The following is a 20132-nucleotide window of genomic DNA, read 5'->3' as shown; positions in this document are numbered from 1 at the left end:
GGCGCTGGACTTTAGCGGTCTGACAGGGCACGCAGGAACGTGCCCACCCCGCCACCTGTTTCCGTAGGCCATGCCAGACAAACCTCGCTGCTACCAAGGCAGAGGTGGAGCGGATGGACGGGTGCGCCAGCCCATGAATGGCATCGAAAACCCGGCGCTGAAGGGAGGGCGGTACTACCGGCCTGGGACGGGGAAGAGAAACATCGCACCAGACTTTTGTGCCCGCCGACCCACAAGCTACCTGGGCCAACTTCAATCCCGAAGTGGTGGACCGGTAAGCCGAAACGGTATCCGCCAGAAGCTGTGCCTCCGCAAGCTCCTGGGGATCCACTTCGCAGTCCACCGCCGAAATAGGGGAACAAGCAGCTCTAGACAGGGCGTCAGCAACGGCATTAAGCTTACCCGCGACATGACGGACATCGGTGGTAAATTCGGAGATAGCAGTCAGGTGCCGCTGCTGGCGGGCCGACCATGGGTCAGACAATTTCAAAAAAGCAAATGTTAATGGTTTGTGGTCCGTAAAGGCCACAAATGGGCGGCCCTCGAGGAAGTACCTGAAATGACGAACAGCTAAATAGAGAGCCAGAAGCTCTCGGTCAAATGCGCTATACTTCAGCTCGGCCGAATTTAGTTGCCGGCTGAAAAACGCTAAAGGCTGCCAACGGCCACCGACCTGCTGCTCCAGAACCCCGCCCACCGCCACGTCAGAGGCGTCAACCGTCAGGGCCGTGGGGGCGGAGGGGCTCGGATGGACCAACATGGTGGCGTCTGCCAAGGCTGCCTTAGCTGCTGTAAAAGCCGACTCAGCGGTCGGGGACCACAACAACTCTACCGGATTCCCTGCAAGGCATTGGAAGAGTGGGCGCATGACTCGCGCAGCTGCCGGAACGAACCTGTGGTAGAAATTAACCATGCCTACGAACTCCTGTAGCCCTTTTACTGTGGTGGGCCTAGGAAATGCCCGGATAGCCTCCACCTTTTCGGGCAAAGGGGAAGCGCCGGCAGGGGTAATTCTGTGCCCTAGAAAATCAAGAGCAGGAAGGCCGAATTGACATTTGGAGGGTTGGATTATGAGCCCGTGGTCTTGGAGCCGCTGGAACACGGTCCGCAAATGGGCCTGGTGTTCCTGCACGGAGGGGCTGGCTACCAGGATGTCGTCTAAATAAATAAACAAAAACGGTAAACCCCGTCCCACGCGGTCCATCAGTCGCTGGAAAGCCTGTGCCGCGTTCTTTAAACCGAAAGGCATACGCAACCATTCAAACAACCCGAACGGAGTAATTGTTGCAGTTTTCTGTATGTCCTCCGGTCGCACCGGAATCTGATGGTATCCTCGCACCAAATCGATTTTGGAAAACACCACCGCTCCTTCCAGCCCAGATGAAAAATCCTGTAGGTGCGGTATGGGGTAGCGATCAGCCGTGGTGACAGCATTGAGACGCCGATAATCGCCACATGGTCTCCACCCCCCAGATGCTTTGGAGACCATGTGTAACGGCGAGGCCCACGGGCTGTCAGACTGACGGACAATTCCCATTTCCTCCATTTTCCTGAACTCCGCCCTTTCCTGAACGACGACGGCCTGGACAGTAGGGCTGGGCGAGGAGGCGATTGTCGGAGCGACGTGCTCATCTTCGGCGGAGGGTCGGAGGTCGTTACCGCGGACATCAGGAACCAGTGAAAAAGCCCAGAGAAAATCTGCGCCCAGGATCGCTTGTTTGACGTCGGCTATGATGAATGGCCATTCGTACGTGCGGAGGCCTAACACAAGGGACATCTTCCGTGTACCGAAAGTGCGAATTGGGCTACCATTAACCGCGATGAGGGTGGGACCTGTCTTACCCGATCTGGTTTCGAGGTCGGTCGGCGGCACTATGCTGACGATGGCTCCCGTGTCTACCAAAAATTCTGTGTCCGTGAATCGATCATGGACATAGAGGCGCCGGTTCTGGCCAATCGTAACTGCCCCTATGTACGATCGGCCGAGGCATTTCCCGCGAAGGTACAAGGCAAACGGCAGTTGCGGGATTCGTTACCCCATCGTAGGTGATAATAGCACCAGCCGCGCTTGTGCGGATCTTTTTGGCGGGCTTTCGGAGAATTGGCGGGAGACGTGGCGCCATCTTGCCGTCGCTGTGGCGTGGTCACTGATGTCGAGACTTTGTTGATCGAACCACTTGCCTTGTTTTTTGCCGCTATGAGCGCGTCCGCTTTCGCTGCATATGCTTCGGGGTCCTTAAAAGAACAATCCGTGAGCAGCAGTCGGACATCCTCGGGGAGTTTCTCGCGGAATGCCTGTTCGAACATAGGACAATCCGTATGCTCACCGGCTAGCATCATCATTTCGGCCATGAGGACGGAAGGCAGTTGGTCTCCAAGATCTGGTAGGTGCAGAAGTTTTGCCGCACCACCATGCTTATTAAACCCGAAGGTTCGCAGTAATACTTTCTTCATGGCCTCGTACTTGTTTTCCGCAGGTGGATCCACGATGAACCACATCACGCGCTTGGTTGTGTCCGGCGATAGAGCGCTGACGAGGTAGTAGTACTTCGTGGATTCGTCCGACACCTTCTTTATATGAAATTAAGCCTCGGTGTGGATAAACCAAGCTTGCGGTGCGTACGTCCAAAACAACGGAAGATGAACGCTTCCGGCGCTTGACTCCGGTGTGCCCGGCTCGGTCATCGTCAACGAGGCGTCGGGTTCCTGCTCAGTCGGTGATCGTCCAGATCACGTCGGGGTCACCAATATGGCGAGTCCGAAACTTGTTGGTTGAAGAAGAAGTCTATTGCAGCCGCAATCTTCGAATACAGAGTTAAACAACAAGGTAAAGGACAACCATTACAAACTTACTGTCTTCCTTGAAGACTTCGCCGAACTGACTAAATCGGGCGCCAAACGCGCACATGACATCGCTGGCCAATCAGCGATGTCGCTCCCTGGACCAATCCCCATGGTCGCGTTCCCACGTGACCTCGCTGGCCAATCCGAGGGTTCGACGACCTGGACCATTCTCTATGGTCGCTACAGTATTAGCTGATCTGATTGGATAGTATGCACCCAAAACATTTCACCGTGTGACAGCAATAAACCTAAGCCTTAGCTAAACCTACTATTCACTTCAGTGTGCCTGACATTTTCCAGACATCTGGCACACTTCTTGTGGCAATACCTGTCGGCATGATATCTTGACCAACAACAGCTGGAGCTTGAAGGTTGTAGAGTCGTACTACAGCAGGGCAGGCTGCATCTCTGGGAAGAGAATCAGAGTGAAGGTTTCAGGTCAAAGATCCTTTGTCGGACCTGAGAAAGAGACAGAAAATCTTGTTAAGCAGCCTTCTTTCATAGCACAGAATGGTCTGCCTTTTTTGTTTACACATCTCTACTGGACATTTTTCTGCATTACACATGGAGCATAATGTTTTATTATTCCTTATCATTGTGGTGACTGGGGATACTTCTCACACAGGTGCCACCACTGCCCCACTCTACCTCAAGACTCTTACAAGACGATATAAGCAGCAACCAGGCGGACACAACACCATTAATGGACACTGTCATGTGCCAGCTCAGATATTGGATCACTAAGATCATTCAAGCTAGATGTGCATTTCACGAAAGAAGACACCTGATATAAGCTTTAGGTTTTTGATTGTCACAAGTACCAAGGTATAGTGAAAAGTTTGTTTTTGCATGCGCTCCAAACAGATTAGATATACCTACATAGATACAACCATGTCAAACTCGTACAATAGATAGATCAAAGGGGAACCGACAAAGGGGACGGCAAAGAGGGCTGTAGTTAGGGCAAAGGGCTGGAGAACTGAACTCCCAGCATCCAAAGAGCACTAGTCCTCCTCTGGAAGACTTCCAGATTCAGGGGTAGTTTCTTCCCAGCTGTTATCAGGCAACTGAACCATCCTATCACCAACTAGAGAGCAATCCTGAGCTACCATCTACCTCATTTGAGACCCTTGAACTATCTTTAATCGGACTTTACTGGACAATATCTTGCACTTTATCCTGTTATTCCCTTTATCCTGTATGTGTATACCGTGGATGGCTTGATTGTAATCATGTATAGTCTTTCCTCTGACTGGATGGTACACAACAAAAAAGCTTTTCACTCACTGCTTGCGGTCTAATAACCAATTTTGAATTCATATCAATATGTTACTACCATGTGCTCTCATCTTGTTAATCAACCTCCTGTATCTTCTGAATGCCTTATGAAAGCCCAGGTACACTACATCCATTAGTTAACCCACATCAATTCTACTAGTCACATCCTCCAAGACCACCAGCAGATTATTCAAATATAAACTAGGTACTTATCAGCTTTCAGGTTCACCAACTTCAGTGGTATTAGTTTTCAAATGACACCTAATGCTTTCATTTCCTCATTTTCATTGGATCGGCAAATTCCTTGTGTCTTCTTCCATGAAAATAAATATAAAGTACATGCTTCACATTTCCATGGGATAAATTCCCAGATTCTTGACCCCCAATTCTCCTTTAAGGGCATAGGTCACAGAAATAAACCTACAGTCCTTTAGCTCTCGGCAAAAGCAGCGCTTCCTGTGAAGATGGCACCAGAGTAGGAAACCCCTTGATTGATGTCCTCTCCGTTACATTAAAAGAGATTTAGGGCTGTAATTTAATCAAGCAACTTTCAGAGTGTTCATACCATCAACCGCACGACTGCCGACGGCGACGCCTCGCTGGCAGAGGAACTTAACTGTTTCTTTGCTCGTTTCGAGGTGAAAGCTACAGTGGCAGACATAACACCCTCTCCAGCACCTGACAGCAACACCTTCACTGTGCAGGAGTATGATGTTAAGCGCGTGCTCAGAGCAGTGAATCCCAGGAAAGCTGCAGGCCCCGATGGTGTGACGGGCAGAGTGCTGAGGGAATGTGCAGACCAATTATCTGAGGTCTTCACAAAAATCTTCAACCTGTCCCTTTTAAAATCCACCATCCCTCCCTGCCTGAAGTCCGCCACAATCATCCCACTGCCGAAAAAGTCTGTCATCAGCGGTCTTAACGACTACCGTCCGGTAGCACTCACACCGGTCATCACAAAGTGCTTCGAGAGACTGGTCCTGCAGCACATCAAAGCCAGCCTCCCACCCACCTTCGACCCACACCAGTTTGCCTACAGAGCAAATAGGTCTACAGGGGATGCCATCGACACTGCTCTTCACACTGCACTGACCCACCTTGAACACCAGGGGAGCTATGTGAGGATGCTCTTCCTCGACTTCAGCTCTGCCTTTAACACGGTCATCCCGAGCAGACTGGTCACCAAACTTTCCGACCTTGGATTTTCCCAAACCATCTGCCAATGGATCAAGGACTTCCTGACCAACCGCCCCCAGACCGTCAAAATAGGCCCTCACCTCTCCTCCACCATTACACTGAGCACCGGCTCACCACAGGGCTGTGTGTTGAGCCCCATCCTTTACTCCCTCTACACTCACGACTGCGCCCCCACCCATCCCACCAACACCATCATCAAGTTCGCGGATGACACGACTGTGGTTGGACTCATCTCAGAAGGAGATGAGACAGCCTATAGGGATGAAATCCAAAGGCTGGCAGCATGGTGTTCAGTGAACAATCTGGTCCTGAACTCCTCCAAAACAAAGGAACTTATAATTGACTTTAGAAAAACCAGTGGAGATTACGACCCACTCTACATCAATGGGGTCTGTGTGGAAAGGGTACCAGCTTTCAGGTTCCTGGGTACGCACATCGCAGAGGATCTTACCTGGTCTACCAACACCATCACCACAGTAAAGAAGGCACAGCAGAGACTCCACTTCCTGAGGATCCTCAGGAAAACCAACCTGCAGGAGAAGCTCATGTTGTCCTTCTATCGCTGCTCCATCGAGAGTGTGCTGGCATACTGCATAACCACATGGTATGCCAGCTGCTCAGAAAAGGACAGGAAGGCCCTTCAGAGGGTCATCACGACGGCCCAGAAGATCATCGGCTGCTCACTGCCCTCCCTGGAGCACCTGTTCAGACTACGCTGCCTCAGTAGAGCAGGCAAAATAATAAAAGATCCATCCCACCCCGGCCACCGTCTGTTTGTTCATCTGCCCTCTGGTCGACGTTTCAGGTCGATCAAATCCCGAACAAACAGACTTAAGAACAGTTTTTACCCCAGGGCCATACGAGAACTGAACACTACCTTTGCACTAGGCAACACCGTTAAAAAATCTTGTACTTAATATAATTGTATTTAATTGTATTTATGTATTTATTTGTTTTTGCATTTATTGCATATATGTTTGTACGCACCGTCAGGATTGGCTATTTTTTAATTTCGTTGTACTCGTTGCAATGACAATAAATGAATATTATTATTATTATTAAGAATTCAACTATTACTTTTTACCAGCGTTAGTTAAGTCACAGCTGGAGTATTTTTAATGCAGTTCTGGTCACCGTGCTGTAGGAAGATGTAATTGACTCGAAAAGGATGGGGTTCACCAGGATGCTGCCTGAGATGGAGTGTTTCAGGCAAAGTAGGAGGCTGGAAATGATGGGTTTCTTTTTCTTGCAGCGGAGAATGCTAAGGGATGACCGAACCTAGGTGTACAAAGTTTTGAGAGGCATAGATAGCGAAAAACGTTTCCCTTTAACAGAGGCATTAAAGATTAGGGTGGCACATTGTTGTGTGCATTTCTGGTCGTTGCATTACAGATAGGATGTGTAGGCCTTGGAGGCTTGATTGGAGAGGGTGCAGAAGAGGTCCAGGGTGCAGAACCAGGATGTTGCCTGGATTCCACAGTAGTAGTTATAGGGAGAGGTTGTGCAAACTTGAATTATTTTCTTCAAAGTGTTAGAGGCTGACGGCTACTTAGGTAAAGTGTATAAAATTACGAGAGGCATAGATAGGGTAGATAGTTGTCTCCGAGTGGAAATGACAAATGCCAGAAGGCATACCTTTAAGCTGAGAAGGAGAAAACTTAAAGATTTACAAAGCACATTTTTATTTACATAGAGAGTGGTAGGTGTACTATTATGATCTGGTTACTTAATATTACTGATTTTTTTTGTATTATTGATTATATATTTAATTGTTGTGTTATTGCATTGATGGGTGTGTAAAGCTGCAGCAAGAAAGAATTTCATTGATCTGTTCAACACTCTTGACTCTGGACTGTCTTGATGTGCTTGCAACATGCTGCCAGGAGAAGTGGTGGAAACAGATACAAAGACAACACTTTAGAGGCATTTAGACAGCTACATGAACAGTCATGGAATGGAGGGATATAAACCATATGTAGGCAGATTAGACAATTTAAATTGGTGTCAAGGCCTGTACCATTATCGAGGGCCAAAGGATCTGTTATTATGCTGAACTATTCTATCTATATACTAAAACTCTCGTTTGTTTGTTTGTTTGTTCCTGAACTACAACCAAAACGGAACACGATAGCGTGACAATTTTAGGCCCACCTTAATCACCGTCAATGGTGCTAATGGAAGAAGTTTCATTGAAATCAGTGTTATATTTTTTATGTTATTCACATTTTAAAGTTTAAATCTATCTCCTAGGGAGGGAGGGGGATAAGGGGGGGGGGTTGAGGGGGATGGAGTGGGGGGGAGGGGGAAGGAGGGGGATGAGGGGGGTGGAGTGTGAGGGGGAAGGGGGGAAGGGTAGGGGGGAGGAGGGGGGGAAAGGGTGCTGCACCAATGCAGGAGAGGTTTGGGCCCAACGGGTCCACTTGGTCTAGTGTTCTATAAAATTAGATGAACCAGTGAGTTATCAACAATGCATGCCACAGAATGAAATACTGTAGGGCAAATTGGGAGGAACTGCTGTTAATCTTAAGGAGCACTCAAAAGAGTATGGATGGCACACTACTCCACATGGTAAATGTTAACTGCTGGACAGAGCAGGACATGGTGACTTATCTAGACCAGGAACGATATGTCAATTGAATTGGGAAGCTTACCCTCAGTTCCTTTATTTAGAGCATACCACTCATCCATTGGTGGTGTTCTACAATGGAACACCTGCAAGGGCCAAACTCAGGATTATCTTTATGCCTCAAATAGTAATATGAAATTTGATGAGGTATGTACTTTACAACAGTATTGCTGATTCTCAGCACACATTGCTGCATTCGTTTGGTCTGTGTAAGTTTCTATATCCAAATAACAAAACCTGGTCATATCAGATTCATGTTCTTGTGTTTATTAATCACATTCAGCAAATCATTTTACAGAGAGGTTCTGCAACAGATGATCAAATAAAATCCAGTAATTAAAAGACTTAGCAGCGATAATTATGTTATATGAAGAAATATTACTAAAAATATATGTATGTAATGACCCATACCCATCTGGATCATTCTTTTTTCCCCATAAAGAAATTTCCGCTGTGCAGACTGCCAGCTGTTCAGAGTTTGGACAGGCCATTTGTGTGATTGATGAAATGGGCACCATAGCCCGAGCATCATCCCACTTCATGGCTCATTAAATGGGTTCCAAAATGTGAAGTGGCATCATTTTTCAGTGAGCAATATATGTCAGTAGTTTAAAGGGCAATTAACTGGCATGAAGGCACAACGCTAGGAGCCATTTGCCATCCTACCCAGTCCATACTCCTGATAGAACACCAGGCATTGATGCAGAATTTGCAATACATAAGATGAGGACTGCTTTTCTGCGGCAATAATTGGCCTGCTGATTTGTCACTAAACCACAAAACTAGCTCTTGTAGATCTTGTATGGGGAAAATGGGATCCAGTTAATTGGGCGGCCAAACATGTACCATTGCCACTCTCAGCGCCCAAGTGCTTTTTTCTTATTGATTTAAGTAAAGTTGGACACAAGTGATTTTGAAAAAGATCTTGCATATACAGCAACAGTTACTTGAGAATGGTTACATCAGGTTTTGTAATTAAAGAAGACAATGCTAGAGAAAATTAAAGAATGAAGTGCTATTTACAATGAGGTGTTCTATTGTACAGCACCAAATGTGCTTCTGTCTGATCAAGTAACACGTCAAAGCAACTAAATCTGCAAGTCCATGCAGTATTGAAGGACAACATCTAACCAAATGATTTAGATTTCCTCAAAGATATATAGATGTGGCCTATAAACTATTATCAGACATTTATATTGTTATCAAAATCAATAATTACTCAGAGAGAGCAGAAGCAAATTGCTTGTCATTCCAATTAACTCCATTAGGAGTTTACATAGACCCAAGGGCACATTGACAATTCACAACACATACACATTTCAATTGCTAATTGCTCTTAAGAGTGTGAATAGAGAGGAGATTTTTTACCTATGTTTTCCCATAAAATTTATCAAAATAGTTTGTTTTTTAGCCAAACAGAGAATGATTGATATAGTCAACTATTTTCATGGAGTCCTATTCAAAAACGTTTGTTGCTTTTCATTCCTACAAGCTATGCTAAATTATGTCTTAACCTTTTTGTGAAACTTTCATTACAAATAGGAGTCTACAATTTGGGATACCTGATTATTGTGGCTTATTGAAAGACTATTTATTATTACCTTTCCTAGATAAAGTTGGAACATTTTAATAAATGAAGTTGAAATAAGGTATGTATTTTTCATGAAGTAAAAGATATTAAATGAGATTGAATTATCATTAAACAGTGAACGTCAAGCGTTAATTTTCATGTGCATTGGGATAGGAATTTTTTTAATGTTGTGTTTAAAAGTGAAAATGTGTTAAAGTTGTTGGATTATATCAAAGGTCGATATAATGGATAAAATAAATTTGAGCATTTCATGGAATGTGGTTACAATAGTTATTAAAGATTATACATTACCATAAAACCAGCACAAGATTTGACACACAAGAAACTGAAGAAGGTCTCAACCTGGAAAAGCCGCCAGCCCACCCCCTCCACAGATGCTGCCTGACCCACTAAGTTTCTCCAGCACTTTGTGTTTTGCTCATGATTTGAGCTGAAGTCATCCTGTGTGATTATATGGGATCACAGATATTTTATTTATTGTTTAGAATTCAGTAGAAATATGGGACAAGATTGAAATGGAATAGTTGGGGGATTGTAGGCTGAAGTTAAAATGAGACAGTTATCCAATAGATTGGAGCTGGGATTTTTTATGTAATTAATAAAGACTGTTAATGGAAAAAGCTTCAGACTTAAATAAAGTGGATTGACATAAGGAAGAGCAAGAGAATTTCTTGGGGAATTTAAGACTGTCAGTTAAGCTGGAGAATTTAGAAGTAATGAAAATAAGATTTCTTGGGACACTCTATACTGATGTTTATACATTTAAAATCAACACATACTTGGGATAGTCTTTATTGATAGTATGTTCTTGCAAAAAGAATGAGTTGGACGTTCTTAATGCAGGGACTAGAATTGTTAGACACCGATTGATGATTTATGGGTAATTAGGTTGCAGTCATGAGTTGTGAGAATGTTTTTGTCTTGTTAGATGATGGAATAGTGCTTGGTTTGTTGAGTAAAATAGGGTTTCAATTGCTAAATGATGAGAGATTCTGGAGTAAAGGCTCCTAATGTGGAATAACTGTTCTATGGCAATTTAAAAATAAAAGTTTTCTTAGCATTATTCTAAACTCCGCTTGGATAAGCCCACAGTAAAACTTGATCTGAGTTTGACTCTATTGAACTATTAGGTAGATAAATGTTTCTATGTAGGATATTTAGCACATATTAACATCCACTTGGATGTAATGAAATCAATAATTTACTTCCAATAACCTTAGACATATCAAATAAGGAAAATATTTCAATGTGTGGTTTCCACCTTAACTACAGTTTTGGAGATTTTCTTTTGCCAGAATATTCCCACAAAGAAGTTGGTCATGCACTCCTTCTATACAATTTACAAACACTTGACTTCCCACAAATGCTTATTCAGCTAAGCACAGTGGATACGATCACTATCAAGAGACTGATCGTTCTGTTCACAGTCACTCTCCAACTCTCCTTCCTTTATAGCCCGGACTGTTTGAGGGCTGGTGGAATAGGACGAGGATTTAGCAATATGATTTGTGTGAGTCCCGTCGATTCCTCGAACCTTGGTATCCTGCATGTGTGCGGAGGCTCCATGTGATGGCATCTCTGGTTTGACTCTCAGGTAGGCTTTGGCTTTGTGATGCCTGGGTTTGCCCTCACTGTAATCAGTCACTCGGCATTCATAAGTGCCTTCATCTGTAACCTTTATATTGGATAACCGCAGCTTATGAGAGATATTGCTTCCAACCACCTTCACAGCCTAAAGGGAATGGGAAAAAAACAAACAATGCTTTAAAAATAGGTTAACAAAGAATAATCTAATGGGTAATAAAGTATCATCCATTTAAGATTTGATCCTACTAACTTTCTTAGGTTATGTAGCATACAATTAAATATTGAAATTTGATTCATTAATTACTTTAGATTTGATTCCAAATGGAATTGCATATTAATTGATTTCCTGTAAGACTGTTTCCAAGAACCAGCATTCCAAGTGACTTCCTTATATTTGAGTCTGAAGAAGGGTCCTGACCCGAAACGTCACCCATCCTGACTCACTGACTGACTCTAGCACTTTGTGTCTGTTTTTGTTATAAACCAGCATCTACAGTTCCTTGTTTCTACTATATTCTTATATGTTTGTGCAACATTGTTCAGTTACATAATGATATTTGCTTAACAAAGAATTAAAATAAACTATTTAAGACAAAGTATTTTCTAAAAGTCTCCAAATATAGACAGGTTGGTTCCTGGAATGACAATGCACTCTTGTAATGTAAGAAAATAACTGCAAATGCTGGTACAAATCGAAGGTATTTATTCACAAAATGCTGGAGTAACTCAGCAGGTCAGGCAGCATCTCAGGAGAGAAGGAATGGGTGGCGTTTCGGGTGTCTGAAGAAGGGTCTCGACCCGGAAACGTCACCCATTCCTTCTCTCCTGAGATGCTGCCTGACCTGCTGAGTTACTCCAGCATTTTGTGAATAAATGCACCCTTGTAAGAAGAACTTTCTTTTTGTAATTCCTGATCACTGTTCTGAGAAACATGTAAAAGTGAACCAGAGCTGTTGCATGGGTAGTATTCAGCAGGTTGAACTCTTTATAGCTTGGATGGTGAAATGGTGTTGTGATTAATATTCACACAACATATTGGCATGAGAATTAATTGTGCAGTGTCTGAATGGAATTAATTTATCATAAAAAGCTGATGGTGGCCTAACTAAGGTTCTAAAAAGTTCTGAATTGTTATGTGGCTACAGATGCAGCTAAATAATATTTCCACAATCGATAGAATGAGACAGACTATGTTAGAGGGTACCAAGAAATCAAATTTTGAAGGATTTTCTACCCTAGAGTCATGAGAACATGAACCTCACTACCTCAGCAACGTTAAATGGGGAGATACCCCCATTAAAATTGAAAGCAAGCTCTAAACATAGATTGAAGATTTATGGGTTGAAGTTCATACCATGTAATTTTACAGCTTTCTTATAAAAGCTGCCAGATAAAAGCACGGAAAAGCTTGAAGACAATACATCATTCTCTATCCATTCACCTCGAGATGCCCAGCCACTGCTCTGCTCTTCTAACCACAATATTTGTGTGGCTGCTCCAGTTGTGTGGCTCGTCAATGGTGGTCAGTTCTTTTTGATCCAAGTGAGGAGAAGGGTGGTTTTGGGATGTGCTTTGGTGAGGGCGTGTACCCTCCTACTCTTCCTGGAGTTTGGATGGGGGAAGCAAGGGGTCTCTCATTAAACCCTTGATAGATAAAATAGAAGCTGCACCAAAAACCTTGTTGGTGGTGCAGTCACACATGCGACAAAGAGGATGTCTGATCAATATGAATGGAACGTTGTTATTATCAATGAGGCCACCTAATCAAAGCCACATAGTCTTTGCCCATTAGATCGCTTTGCTTGTGTCCTCTCCACCTTTGCTTCCATGTGGCCTCTCCGCTTTCTGAGTTGTGCGCAGCACAATGTCAGCAACTTCATATAACTGAGAACCACACGGTTTACACTTTAGCACTTTTTTCTGGGTGTAAACTGCTCTAACACTACTTCAAACTTGAAGGAGAGCCAGTTTGGCACCAGTGCAAAGTGCAGGAACATTTTAGTGTCCCAAAAGTAGATTAAATTCACTGACTTGACTTTGATGTGCTTAGTATTCATTGGGAAATTCAGTTCCTAAATTTTTGCTGCGATTTTTGTTCTAACTACCATTTATTTTCTGACGTGTTTGTATCAACTTTCATCGACATCAGTTCCACTCACAATGTTCACTTTCCAATGAGAATTACAGTTCATATGTAATCACAATCAGCTTTCACTAATTCGTTTCCTCAAAACCCTGCTCATTAAAAGTGCAACACGCAAACTCCAATTGTATCCCCAGAGTTGCTCTGACATACTCCAATCTGAAATACAATCTCTTTCCAGTGCCAAGTCTGCTTTGCCCTAAATGGTATAAAATAGGATCACTCTCAGCTTCCCAGCATCATGAGCAGGCCATGGCTCCTGATCTCAGCTACATCTTATCATTTGTGGCTCACTAATCACTGATGCATCGGGGAGCAGTGGGGTAAGCCTGACTTCACACTAAAGGAAACCCGTCAACCATTCCTTTTTCCACAGAAGGCAGTGGAGGCCAGTTCTCTGAATGCATTCAAGAGAGAGCTAGATAGAGATCTTAAGGGTAGCGGAGTCAGGGGGTATGGGGAGAAGGCAGGAACGGGGTACTGATTGAGAATGATCAACCATGATCACATTGAATGGTGGTGCTGGCTCGAAGGGCCGAATGGCCTCCTCCTGCACCTATTGTCTATTGACTCACAGGAGCAAGTAGAGGAAGCATTTCCACAGGGCACACTACTCAAATCCTCTGTGATCATCCTGGTGCCTTCCTGCCCCATAAACAAAGAACAAGCCTCTTGTAAGCACCATTCTTCAACAATGTGACCAAATCCTTCTCATTGTTTGGCAGCACTCTCCCACCCCAACACCACCTTACCCCACCCCATCTCCATTAATTACTGCTACATTCATGCATTCAGTAGCTATACTCCAATGTGACAGGAAGACTATTGTTTGAACCATACTGTGTGCCTTTGAGGTGGCTGTGAAGATTGCCTTTACCCTCTGCGTGCTGCAAACTGTAAGATCTTGCAACCCATCAATAGAGACCATCTTGCCAAAGCCAACAATGGCAATCTTGTAGATGACGTTTCCTGAAATCAATGACAAGTGCGATGACTACTTTGCAGAAGCTGAGCACACCTGGCCATTCTCCTGCCAGTAGGAGAAACAGGGGTGGATAAAATGTGGGGAGCCAACTTTTTCACATATCATTCATCTATTTGAAACTTTTTCTATCTGATGAATAAGAACTACTCCCCACTTAACAGGACTTCGGACATATCCACACACTTAGATTTTAAACCGCCACGTGGTGAAGTGCCTGTGATCCCTTTGTGGACCAGTCTTCGAGGCTTGTATTGAAGAGAGGTGAACAACACATTGACGATGACTGCAGAAGAATTAACCATTTAAATCACAGTGGATAGACTAGGCTTGTACTCGCTGGAATTTAGAAGACTGAGGGGGGATCTTATAGAAACATTTAAAATTCTTAAGGGGTTGGAGAGGCTAGATGCGGGAAGATTGTTCCCGATGTTGGGGGAGTCCAGAACCAGGGGTCACAGCTTAAGGATAAGGGGGAAGTCTTTTAGGACCGAGATGAGAAAACATTTCTTCACACAGAGAGTGGTGAGTCTGTGGAATTCTCTGCCACAGAAGGTAGTTGAGGCCAGTTCATTGGCTATATTTAAGAGGGAGTTAGATGTGGCCCTTTTTGCTAAAGGGATCAGGGGGTATGGAGAGAAGGCAGGTACAGGTTACTGAGCTGGATGATCAGCCATGATCTATTGAATGGCGGTGCAGGCTCGAAGGGCCGAATGGCCTACTCCTGCACCTATTTTCTGTGTTTCTATGTTTCTATGCAATGGAGCCTTCAGCTTTAGGAAAAACTGGTTATTCTGTAAATGAGTAAGACCAGAAATTATTTGGGCCAAAATGGTTGAAAATTGCCCAAAAGATTAACTTTGATCATTGCAGGACATTTATGCCATTTGAACGAGCTGGATACCAGAATAGCTGTGCCCAGGGAGAGGAAAAATTTGCACCAAACACGTCATAGAGTCATTCAGCACAGGAACAGACTCTCTGGCCACCATCTCCATGCTGACTGGGAAATATCTACCTGTACTAATGCCATTTACAAGCACCTGGGCTTTAGCCTATTATTCAAGCCTTGGTGATTCAAGCACTCATCCAGACATTTACCTGTGTGAGTACCGACCCCCACCATCTTCTCAAGCATTGATTGCAATTACCCTCTAGGTAAAATAGTTCTTCCTTAGATCCATTCTAAACTTCTTACTTTTCACCTTAAACCTATGCCCTCCGGTCCTTAACATGCTTGCCATGGAGCACAACTTCTCATTATTTTGTACACATTTATCAATTCCTCTCCCAGCCTCCTCCACTCCAAGAAAACAAATCAAACCAGTCTCTCCTGCTATCTAAAACTTTCCATCACAGGCTTAATCCTGCTGAATCTCCTTTGCACCCTCTCCAATGCGATTACAATGTCACCTCTCATAGAAAGGCAGACAGCATTGGTTAATGTTGAGTTAATGCAACTTTCCTCTGAGCAATGCTTCGTTTTTCCAGCATTTCTAAGCCAACATTTCATTCACCAGAGCTCCAGAGATATGGACCTAATATGTGTCCTGTGAACCATTGACAAGCGGTCTCATCTCGTATAATTTTCGCATTTAGTTTTAGTTTTACAGTGTGGAAACAGACCCTTCGGCCCATCGAGTCCGCACCGATCAATGATCCCCGCACATTAACACTATCATACACTAGGGACAATTTTGTTTACATATATACCAAGCCAATTAACCTACAAACCTGTACATTTTTGGAGTGTGGGAGGAAACCGAAGTTCTCGGAGAAAACCCATGCAGGTGACGGGGAGAACGTACAAATTCCGTACAGACAAGCACCCGTAGCCAGGATTGAACCCGGTTCTCTGGCACTGTAAGCGCTGTAAGGCAGCAACTCTACCGCTGCACCAGTGTGCCACCCCTACATTTTCATGTAGCCTTCCAAAACCGACCACATGTACCTACCTTGTCAAATTAGTTGGGCACATGTAGCTTTGCAGAAAACATTGCAAAGTTTAAAAATCTACTACAAATAGGTCTGGGACCTAGGTTTATCTGCATTAATCTTATATGCCTCTAAATTAACTTCCATCAAGGTCACTTCAAGGTGCCTTGCTTTATAAGATTTGTGCTAGACGTTTATGTGCGGGTCTTTAAAATGTTCCCTGCGTCCTCATAATTTTGATAAATCTCTGACCTCAAGCGGGCAAACCACAGTTCAGAGGTAATAAAATATATAATGAGCCAAGTAAACAGATCAATGTGAACTTTCCCCAAACTCATTAGCTTCTCAGCTAAATCAATTTAAATGCATTGTCTGCCACCAATAAAATTAATTCACTGCATTCAGCTTCTGCCTGGAAAGATATTAAATCCAAGCTCTTAAGTTTGTTGAAGCTGTGAAGTGATGGGGGATTTTGAGAGCCCTGGCTGTTGATAGTAAGATAGCTAATTTCACGGTGCTTTTTTAATTATCTGGCAACACACGATGTTCAGCACATAATGCGTTGGAGAACTAAAAGGTGCTGAAAAGCAAGAATGAGTCTTTGTAGTGTTTCTACTATTGCAAGACGGTCCATTGAAATGAAATAAATGTTTCCTTTCATTACTATTGAGTTTGGGTAAAGTTCAGACATTCACATGGAGTTACAGTAGGTTTTCTGCTGTTATATAATTCCGTTTGCTGTGGTTAAAATTAATATTGTTTCTTGAAGACATTCAATTATTTGCATCTTTGTATTAGCTTGAACTTCAGTTCGCCATTGGTTTTCAGACGTACACGCAGATCCCACGCAGATCCCAGCCTTCTGAACTCAACACCAAATTCTCTACCTTTAGATAGTTCACCCCTCCTTTATATCAGTTTCAGAACTGTTCACTCCAGTCTGAGATTCACCTATGATTTTAGCTCTTTCTAGTCATATAGCCTGGTCAGCTGGCCTGTCCCCAACGTAGTGATAAGCAACTTATTACCCACACATTGAAGCAAATCTGATTTTAAATGCCATATGGTTCCCCTTTCACAGATATTACCTTTGTTTCACCCATCACTCCCCCAACCTCTCCAATACTGAAATCAGAGTTATCTTCTATTTCTCCTAGTTCTGATGAAGGATCTCTGACTTGAAGTGTTAACTCTGTTTCCCTTTTTGCAGATGTAGCCTGACCCATTTCCACTATTCCCTGCTTTTATTTCACGTTATATTCTCGGCAGGGTTTTGAACCCCCAGTGGGAAGGCTGCCTCAGTAAATGGGCAAAGTGGTGGTACTGGAACTAGATAATTGGTAAAAATGGCCATTGATGAAGGCCATTGCTTACCCTTATACCTAACGTGGCAACTGCAACATCCTGACCGCGGGAGAAGACGGCAGGGGAAGAGAAAAGACATTCTGGCCTTCCATCACAGTGAGGAGGGGACTGGAGGAGACTCACTGTGATGGATTCACTGTGTGTGTGTTTTGTGTTGGTTGGGGTTGTGTAATTTGCTTGTTTTATTGCTCTTAGTGTTGGACTGTGGGTGACGAAATCTCGTCCAAAAGACTTGTTTTTTGGATGACAAATAAAGGTAATTCCGATTCTAATTTACGTTTTGTAGAGCCAGGCAATTGAATTGATCCGAGGGCACTTCAAAGTGAAAACTCCTGCAAAGGGCCCTGGCGGTTCATACTGCCATCTCCTGTGCCAGCACTGGTGGGCACAAGCAGCAGGGGTAACTTTGGGCGGTGCATGCCCTTTGGATACGTCAACTCTCATGGTTGGGCTATGCGTTCAGGTGTGCCAGAAAGCTGCGGGTTTCAGCCTCGTGCCTGCTCAAAATTCAAATCTTAGAGAAGGGACCGAGCTAAAAACATACTCAACGTTGAATTGCAGGATGTCGTTTTTCCCCCACACACCCCCCCCAAAAATCTGGAACCAAACTTTAAACCTCTCCATCTCATCTCCTTACTTTCTCTTTAATACTTATCTCTTTGGCCAAGCTTCTGATCATTCTTCTGCAGTCTTGGCTTGGGATAACAAGCAGCTTGGAACATTTTACTCCATTCAAAATGCTATGTAAATGAATGTTGTCAATATTGTTATTGTAGACATGCCTGCAGATGCTGACTGTCACCAATTTTCTGTTAGAATGTGCCAAATCCTGAACAGTGCATTTATGAATTTCAGAGTAATGTTATTGCTGAAAAGCATATGTTTGATATCATTACGATATGAAAACAAGTTGCATAATATAGATAAATTCATCGTTGAATCAAATGAATAAATTATTCAGTTCACAAGCTTCATAATTTGCATTGACATTTCAATTGATTAAATAGAATATTTGCAATCACTGAATATATGGGCAATATATTTCTCAAATTGAAATCACAGAAATTATATTATGGTGTACTTGACCATTTTGTTAATAGACAGGTATGCCCTGTGAAAACTTAATTTGAGGCTTTTTCCCATAAACACGATATCAAGGATTTAATTTTGCCGTTTGCATTATTCTACCGAGAGAGTCCCCAAAGAGAATATATGTTTCTCTTGATGGTTAAGCTGTCTACGGGAGCAAGGTGCGATGGTGGAGCTGCAGAGGGATGGAGCAGTGTGCGTGAGCTGGCTGGGTTCTACATCCCGCACACAAGGGGGTGCTCTGGATGTTTCAAAGTCGACTGCGGGAGGCGCCACGGGGCATGGCGGCAGAACGGTGGCTGTGCGAGACGAGGGCTGTCACGTCCACGGGTCGAAGTGTCCAGATTGAGTTGTCAGAGGAAAAACGGTACCTGATTACAATCAAGCCATCCACAGTGTACAGGTACATGATGAAGGGAATAACATTTAGTGCAAGATGAAGTCCAGTAAAGTCCGATTAAAGATAAATGCCGCTGCTGAGAAGAGGTTTGAAAGAGTGGATCGATTGTAATGAGTGATTGCTGATCTACTTCTGGGACTAACACGCAGAGAGTCGCCTGACTTGGACACCATCTTGCACACTCTGCTGCAGCCAAGGGATTAATTAGATCGGGTGCCCCTCCAAGTGTCCGAGCATGTGGATTGGATGTAGCTTGCAGCAGCACGGAGTGGCAGATGAGGGTATCAACAACATCACCTGGTGAGGCCGACCCTGCAAATTCAACCCAGTGCTCCTGCCAAGACAATGGACCTTTATGGCCAAGTTAAAATTCAAAATGTTTTTAACAAATCTAAACTTGAAGGGTTCAACTTGGTGCCAGAAACGTAGCAACTCTTGTGAACTGTCTCAGTGTAATCTATTATTTTATACACTTGTACTTAAGCATGATTGTGCCCATGTATAGTTCAGGTTTCCGCGATGTGTCGGTAAAGCCTAAAGAGCGAGGCAAAATATCTTATGGGTTTATAGATGAGTCAAGGGGTTGAATTGTCAGCCTTTATTTTTCACTAGACCAAGTGGACCCGTTGGGCCCAAACCTCTCCTGCATTGGTGCAGCACCCTCTCCTCCCCCACTCTCCCCACCCACCCACTCTCCCCACCCACCCACTCTCCCCACCCACCCACTCTCCCCACCCTCCCTCCCTCCCTCCCTCCCTCCCCCCCTCTTATTCCCCCCCTCTTATTCCCTCCCTCCACCTACCCCCCTCCCCCTCCTCTCCTCCCCTTCCCCCTTCCCCTCCCACCCACGTCATCCACCTCAACCCTGCTTATTCCCCCCCTCCCTCTCCCTCCCCCCAGACGCCGCTTAACGAAGGTTGCGTAGCAATCCGCCTCCGGGCGGCCATCGTTAGTGGAGCGGAGCGGGGTGGGAGGAAAAGTCCTGTCCGGTCCCGTCCCGGTGTTGGGGTTTCAGTGCGGTGGGTAGACGGCGGCGCCTCTCCCACTGATGGCTCTCGGGTCGAAGCCGCTGGACTCTTCCTCCGCCTCCGCCCC

General features: G+C 44.4%; 1 protein-coding gene across 2 annotated transcripts in view; it reads right to left on the bottom strand.

The window, feature by feature from the left end:
• Positions 1-8191: 8191 nt before the first annotated feature.
• The window catches only part of vstm2la (V-set and transmembrane domain containing 2 like a), an 80188-nt gene continuing 68247 nt past the window's right edge, over positions 8192-20132 (bottom strand). For both annotated transcript variants that reach the window (XM_078418967.1, XM_078418968.1), the window contains one exon: positions 8192-11268. In XM_078418967.1, the coding sequence (XP_078275093.1) occupies positions 10912-11268 (357 nt within the window). In that variant the 3' untranslated portion in view covers positions 8192-10911. The remainder of the gene's footprint in view (positions 11269-20132) is intronic.

Source organism: Rhinoraja longicauda, chromosome 22 (genome assembly GCF_053455715.1).
Source record: "Rhinoraja longicauda isolate Sanriku21f chromosome 22, sRhiLon1.1, whole genome shotgun sequence".
NCBI classification, from domain to species: Eukaryota; Metazoa; Chordata; class Chondrichthyes; order Rajiformes; family Arhynchobatidae; genus Rhinoraja; species Rhinoraja longicauda.
Note: the sequence above shows the minus strand (reverse complement) of the source record. Positions and strands in the feature narration are given on the sequence as shown.